Raw genomic sequence first — 7,234 nt, forward strand, 5'->3', positions numbered from 1 at the left:
TTTGTATTTAATTCATATATGTGGTGCCAAGCCCCCCATTGAAAGTCCGCCCGTTACTCTCTAAATGTTCACATGAATGCCAAAGTTCTCCATGTAAAATTTGAAGATTCTAGCTCTAATAGTTTATCAGATATACGAATTTTTCTATTTAATTCATGTAGATGAAAATCCGCCCTTTTTCCTCAAAATGTTCAGATGAATATTAAAGTAATTTGTGCAAAATTTGAAAAATCAACTTCTATTAGTTGATTAAAACGTTATACTCTAAATGTTCAGATGAATGTCAAATTTTTCGAGTAAAATTTGAAGATTCTAGCTCTAATAGTTTCTCAGATATACGAATTTTTCTATTTAATTCATATGGGGGCTCCAAGTCCACCCAGATGAAAGTCCGCTCTTTTTCTTCCAAAATGTTCAGATGAATATTAAAGTTCTTCATGCGAAATTTGAAGAATTTAGTTCTATAAGTTTCTTAGATAAACGAATTTTTGTATTTAATTTGTATGGGAGGTGCCGCTCCCCTCATGGGTGGTCCGCTAATTTATTATCCAAATTGTTTACATGGATGTTAAAGTTATTCGTGCAAAATTTAAAGATTCTAACTGTAGTAGTTTCCAAGATAAACTAATTTTTGTATTTAATTTATATGAGAGGTGCCACGCCCCCTAACGCTAGTCCGCACACTTTTTGTCCTAAATAATCATATTGACACTAAAGTGGCTCCGACAAAATTTGAGGACTCTAACTGTTATATTATCTCAAATATAGGGATTTAATATTTTCTTAATATGGGCGTGGCTCCTCGCCCACTTGAAATTTCAAAATAAAAAGTAGCCTATAACCTCTTCCAGACATACAGAAATACGCTGTGAAAATTTAAAGACAATCGGTTTAACCGTTTAGTAGTCTATAACGTTCAAACATACAAACATATAAACATACAAACCAACACACATTTTTTGTTGTATACATAAAAGAAATGGAAAACAAAATAAATGTTTATGTTCAAAGAAGTTTTGTATTAGAAGTGACGTGTTTTTTAAAAGGTGAAAATATTTAATAAAAAATGGAAGGTTTTTCGTCCAGAAATTTAAGGCGTTTGGTAAATAAGAAAAAAGAAGGGACAATAGAAGAAAAAGGCAATGAAAATAATACAAGTGTTAATAATAAAATTAACAATCCCGGTGATACCATTCAATGTGAAGATGATTTAAATATTAATTTCTTTGAAACTCAATCGATCAACTCCTCGTCCATAACGGAAAAATTAAGTGCCTGGTACAACAAATATAATCCAGGGAGAAAGTGTTGTGACGAATTATTAAAAATACTAAAATCCGAAAATATTGAGGTTCCGGTTTCAACCAATACATTAATTAGAAGACGAAATGAAATAATTGTGCGAAGTGTTAATCCGGGAGAATATTTTCATTTGGGAGTACGAAAATATTTAGATGCCATAAAAAGTGTAATTATAAAATATAAGGAACTAATTTAGACATCGGCATTGACGGCTTGCCATTATTCAAAAGTTCAAAGAAAGGCTTGTGGCCCATTATGGGTCATATACACAACATATCAGAGTCTCGTGTGTTCTTAATAGGATCATATTTTGGTGAAAAGAAACCACAAAATGTAAACCATTATTGCATGATTTTTTAGTGAAATGTCAGAATTACAAGAAAATGGATATACAATAAATGATATTACGGTGTCAATTAAAATACGGGCAATTGTATGTGATTCGCCAGCACGATCATTTCTCTGCGGTACTGTTGGCCATAATGCATTTAAAGGTTGCTCAAAATGTACACAAACAGGTCGACGAGTTTCCAATGTCACGGTTTATAGTGACAGTATTGGTGTTATTCGAACAGATATGGACTTTTCAACCCGGAAAGATAGTGATTACCACATAGATTTCTTTAGGGAAGAAAAAATTTCATTAGAAAAACTCAACGTGAAGATGGTTACTCAATTTCCTATTGATGTGATGCATTTAATTGATCTAGGAGTCACAAAAAAAATCCTGAATTGCCTCATTCACGGGGAGTCTTTAATTGATAAATTACATAAGGACCAGGTAAATTTTATTTCAGAAAAGCTCATTTCCTTAAATTCATATATTCCCTGTGAATTCGCAAGAAAGCCAAGGATTCTGGACGAGTTGCCAAGGTGGAAAGCCAATTGAATATAGACAGTTCATTTTATATACATCTATAGTTGTTTTAAAATATGTTTTAAACAGTGATTACTATTATCACTGGATGTTACTTCACTGCTCCTATAGACTACTACTTTCCGAAGCTAATCATTTAAAGCAGATTGACATTTCCGAAAGTATGCTTAAGGATTTTGTACAACATTTTAGTTCTTTATATCCTGAAAAAAGATTGACTCAAAACATCCACAATTTACTACATATTTGTCAATGCGTACGCGATATAGGTCATCCACAAACATTTTCGGCATATAAATTTGAAAACTTTCTTCAAATTATAAAGAAAAAAGTTAGAAGTCCGACGAATGTATTACAACAACTCAACAATCAATTTTGTATGTACAAATATCCCATAAGAAGGAAACGTTTAGAATTAAAAAGAAACAAAAATGGTTTGGTTAAGTCTTTTGCAACAGATTTGTTTACGTTAACAACAAGAAAGCCGAATAATATCTGCGCTATATCACCCGGATTTCCATTTCTAATAACGTCATTTATAGAAGAAAATAATGAATGTTTTGCTGTTGGAAAGAAATTTAATTCACTCAATAATTTCTTTGAAACTCCATTGAAATCAGGCCCTGATATGGGAATATATATAACGTTACCATCCGCTTTAAATGAGGACGAAAAATTTCCTGTAAAAGATATTTTGTTCAAATACGTATCTCTACCATACAATGATAGCATCATCTTGATACCTATTATTCATACTAACGATATTTACTAATTTTAATATATTAAAGATAACAATGTCAATTGTCAGAAAATCTATAAAAACAATAACAACGAAAATTAAAGTATAATGTTAATGCTTGAGAAAATATTAAACAATCAAACAGTCTTATTGGAAAAGGTTACAAAAATAGAAAATGAATTGGATAAACTAAAAGGTATATATGTACATAGATATATATAATGTCACCTAAAACGCAAAACGTCCAAACTAAAATTAACTAATATTAAAAGACTTGGTCCATTTCCAATTTGATTTCAAATTTATTAATTTAATAAACAATTGGGAATGATGTTGCTTAAATACTTTTATTTATTTAAAAATTATATATATGTAATGAAAAACTTTGTTATGATTAAATTAGAATATTAACATAAGGCAGGTATTTTTATAATTTGTCTGACAACTTCCATGGGAGGACTGCAAATATGTATTTGCTGTTGAAACTATTGTGGGACTGCCTTAGGGCGATGCTAATATTATAACGTCGACTAAAGAGACATGGATATAAATCTCGTTTCTTATGATCATGGTTTCTTGTCAATGATATTATCGAAAAATCATTAAATATTAAGGCCATTCGTAATACCGGCTGAGTCCAAAGTAGTACAAAAAATGGTTAAATTTATTTATTAATAAAAATAACTTCAAAAGAACTATGCTTTCGTAAGTAAATGTTATTGTTACCTTGAAGCCTTGATGCGTTCGCATTGCCACTTAAAAAGTGCTTCTTGTTAAATATTATTTATTTTACTTTCACATATGTCGCCGTTTTCTGCACTGTTTTTGGTTGTCTTCTCTCATAGACCAATTCATGTTTTCTATCAATTAATGAAATTGGCATTTGTATAGCGCCCACAAATTCCTAAGATTCAAAACCATTGCCACCAGTACTTAAATTTCTTGTAGGCTTAATTATAATATACACACTTCAATTCCATCATTGCTGTTTTCTGCTGTAGGTACCCATGCCTCTATACTTTGTTTCAAATATCCATTCACTTAAATCACTGATACTTAAAGTTGGACTAATCATGCACAAAAAAACGCCATTAGTGGTTGTGCTTGTGGTATTTTTAAGGATTTGCAATCAATGTCTAATAATTCTATAATTCTATGTTGCGCTGGACCTTCTTATTAATCGCAGTTTTATTTGCGTATTGTAACGTAAGCTCATCCTGGTATAGAAAGAAGTTCGACGTGGACAATTTGTATAAAAAGGCTTGGCCCATACCTATGTATAAATAAAGTGAAACTAATAAAATATTTTAAGTTTTAATAATTTTTCGACTCACCTGAGTCTCTCCGCTTTATCTAGATTATTTTCCTTAATTGTGTTTAACTTTGTTTATTTCTCCTTTTTCTAATGACCAAAAAACAAGTACTGATAAAAAACAAAAATGTAAACAAAGACTTCTTCTTGTTTTTAATAACAAATCATTCATGACATTCAGTATACGATTGATAGCATGGTTTATAATAATTGCATGCTGCCAGATTTATCTTATGTATTAATATATGTTTTAAGTATTATAATATATATATATATATATATATATATGTATATATACATTATGAACATAGATCACTGTGAGCCAACTGATATCATTTTTTAACTCATCTAGATCTCTAAAACAGATTTTATCAGTTTTTTGTAAATATTGTATTTTTCGGCCCATAATTCGGAAAGAAATTTTTAAACATTCTTACTCAGAATAGAAAAGTCTTTTCGAATATTGAACAAATTAAATCATTAAATGTAAAAATAAAACGTACATTATTACATTGCAAAATCATACATGTTTAAGGGGTAAAAGTCGTTTTTTTTTAATTCCATTTTCGCAGCTGTCAATTTTGATAATTTCTCCGAAATTTCTCCGATTTTGATGATTTTAAATTTAAATAAAAATCTTTAAAAATGTATCCGATTGAATAATTCAATATTAGGATCCTAAAAACATCTGGTGTGTGTTCAAAATGAAAAATATTAAAATTTTCACTTTGAAAGTTAGGACGTTTACTGTTTAAGGAAATTATACACATATAAAACAATTATTAAATTTTTCTATAATTAATTTTTTCAGCTGATCAAATTCAAGCTACAATAATAATTAAACAACTTGTAAAAAAAACGTGCATGTGGGAAATGACCCAGATTTCCCAATTTTAAATATTGAAGATATGGAAAAACTTAACAGCCTTATTTCTGCCGACCCAAATTCATATGTAAATTTCTAAAAACAATAAAGAAAATCAATTGATTTACAAATATGTATATATATAAGTATATCTGTTTTTTAGATTCCAAAAATTAAGACAATATTGAGGCCAGGCGGTTTAGAAAAAAATTTTGATAGATTATTGAATAAAGATGTATATCTGTCATTAAATTATGATGGATTGAATGGCAAGAGGGGGTTAAAGGAGTTCCAGTCGCTGCATGATGTAATTTACGGTAAGTTTATGTTACACTTCCTCATTTAAATATATTCTTAGTAATTTCCTATTTTCCTTTACAGAAGCTCTAAAGGAAGATGGCTATACCATTCAAGTATTTAAAAAGAAAATGCAACACTGTTTCAAAATTTATAAGAATAGATTTTTTTCAAAAAAATCCAGAGAAAAAGAAAGCAAAATTAATATTAAAAACACATAAAAATGTCCATATCTATTTTTCTTTTTTCTTATCAATTGGATTTTGGATTGCATACAATTTGGATTGGATTACATACTTTTCCATTGAATTTTAATTGAATTGAATTTATAAACATTTTCATAATTCTTATTTATTTTTAAATTTTTAAATTAATAAAAAATATATAACAAATTATTTTTATTTTTATTAATAATTCAGTATGCATAGTACCACATGTAACTTACAAATGCAAATAGAGCTGTAATCTACATACATTACATTATTATTTGCAAGCGTTTATAGGCGTCTCATTAACTTCGCTTAGAACTCCACACATTATGTAAGTGACATTTTAATTTGTCTTAATGATATTGTGGCTTACATTCTAAGCGAGAGCACATCGATGAGGCAGCCTAGGACACTTTTATGTTAAATCTAAGTGGAAGAATAAGTGAAAGCATCACCACTGACTGCCACGAAATACTGCTTAGATAAGCGAGTACATAATGTGTATTTTTACCGCAGGGTCCCTATCACGCGAGATAGGGCAAGAAATTTCTGCTGACGTTGCGTTGACTCACCTACACCATAAGCTTACTTGTGTATTTTTTTATTTGAGCATGTGTAAGTTGATTATCTCTCAACTTGCAAAACAAAATCAACTCAGTTGCTGATCAGCATTTGTCGAAGTAAGATCTGTACGCAACTTTTTAGAAATCCACACAGAAATACAACAACAAAATTTTGAGAAAGCCGAATTTATGTAGATAAATGAGAGAGCACAGCTGATAGTTTTTTATATATGAACTTTAATGTACGCTGTCTGTCAAAATTCATAATATCAATTTGACAGTTAGAATATACTTTTTAGTTTGCAGTCATTTTATTAGTACAGTTTTATTTTGGGTTACATTTTGTTCTCTGCTGCTTTACCAATACAAATTAATGTGTAACAGTATGTGTATGGGCAGCACTGATATATAGAGATAAATAAGCAACAACAACACTGTGTATTGGAAAAAAGATGTATGTGTTGATGTACATATTTGGTTTCATTGCGCTGCGTATTGTGTTTTGTTTTTTGTGGTTTCTGTTCGTATCAAGGCGAATTCACATAAGGTGCTGGCATTTCGGCAACAACAAAATTTTTCAATTTTGTTTTTGCATTTGGTACGCACTGATGCACAGTGGGGCAGAATCGAAATTTTTTGGAAATAAATCTGGCATTTCTAAACGGCTGATTCGATCAGGATAAAATTTGGCGTGAGCGTAGCCAAGGAGTATTCGAGTTTAAGTTTTGAAGATGAACCCTGCAGATGCCCCAGGGACGGCGCTGTGGCGGCTAAAAGTAGGGTACCTACGACATGTAAAATTTTTAAACTCGTGCCATTTTTTTGTTTTTCACCCAAATACAAAGATATTTTCTGAAAGCGCTCGACGAGATCTTGACAAAAACATGCTTGGACATACTACTTATATAATATCCGAGTTATAGGCATTTTAAAATTTAGTGATACAAAATTTACCATACCTTGGTCCGCCTTTTTTTGAATAGCGGGCGTAATTTTGGACCAAATGGACTCTTGTTAGTTAGACAACAAAATTTCCAATAATAAACAAAAAATTCAATATCATTTACAGA

At 30.2% G+C, this 7,234-nt stretch overlaps 1 protein-coding gene and 1 long non-coding RNA gene across 5 annotated transcripts; one reads left to right on the forward strand and one right to left on the reverse strand.

Annotated features, from left to right (window-relative positions):
- The first annotated feature begins 925 nt into the window (after positions 1 to 925).
- LOC119612747 lies at positions 926 to 5,781 on the forward strand. 4 transcript variants are annotated; one of them, XR_005232171.1, is made up of 5 exons: positions 926 to 1,046; positions 2,968 to 3,114; positions 5,042 to 5,183; positions 5,243 to 5,412; positions 5,477 to 5,781. XR_005232171.1 is itself a non-coding variant. In XM_037968604.1 (4 exons), exons 2-4 carry the CDS (start codon positions 5,139 to 5,141, stop codon positions 5,611 to 5,613), a joined length of 336 nt encoding a protein of 111 aa, XP_037824532.1. In that variant the 5' UTR covers positions 927 to 1,046; positions 5,042 to 5,138; the 3' UTR covers positions 5,614 to 5,781. The 4 variants fall into 4 exon arrangements, 2 of the variants coding, with proteins under 2 accessions (XP_037824532.1, XP_037824533.1); XR_005232170.1 differs by having other exon boundaries at positions 5,259 to 5,412; XM_037968604.1 differs by lacking the exon at positions 2,968 to 3,114 and having other exon boundaries at positions 927 to 1,046; positions 5,259 to 5,412.
- LOC119612748 lies at positions 3,388 to 4,406 on the reverse strand. The gene is made up of 3 exons (XR_005232172.1): positions 4,253 to 4,406; positions 3,645 to 4,191; positions 3,388 to 3,549 (listed from the first exon to the last, which is right to left on the reverse strand). It is a non-coding gene; the product is annotated as an uncharacterized LOC119612748 (long non-coding RNA).
- Positions 5,782 to 7,234: the final 1,453 nt, after the last annotated feature.

The sequence above is a fragment of the Lucilia sericata genome, unplaced genomic scaffold (assembly GCF_015586225.1).
Source record: "Lucilia sericata isolate MDLA Ls3-8-SP2 unplaced genomic scaffold, ASM1558622v1 Contig001821F_arrow, whole genome shotgun sequence".
NCBI classification, from domain to species: domain Eukaryota; kingdom Metazoa; phylum Arthropoda; class Insecta; order Diptera; family Calliphoridae; genus Lucilia; species Lucilia sericata.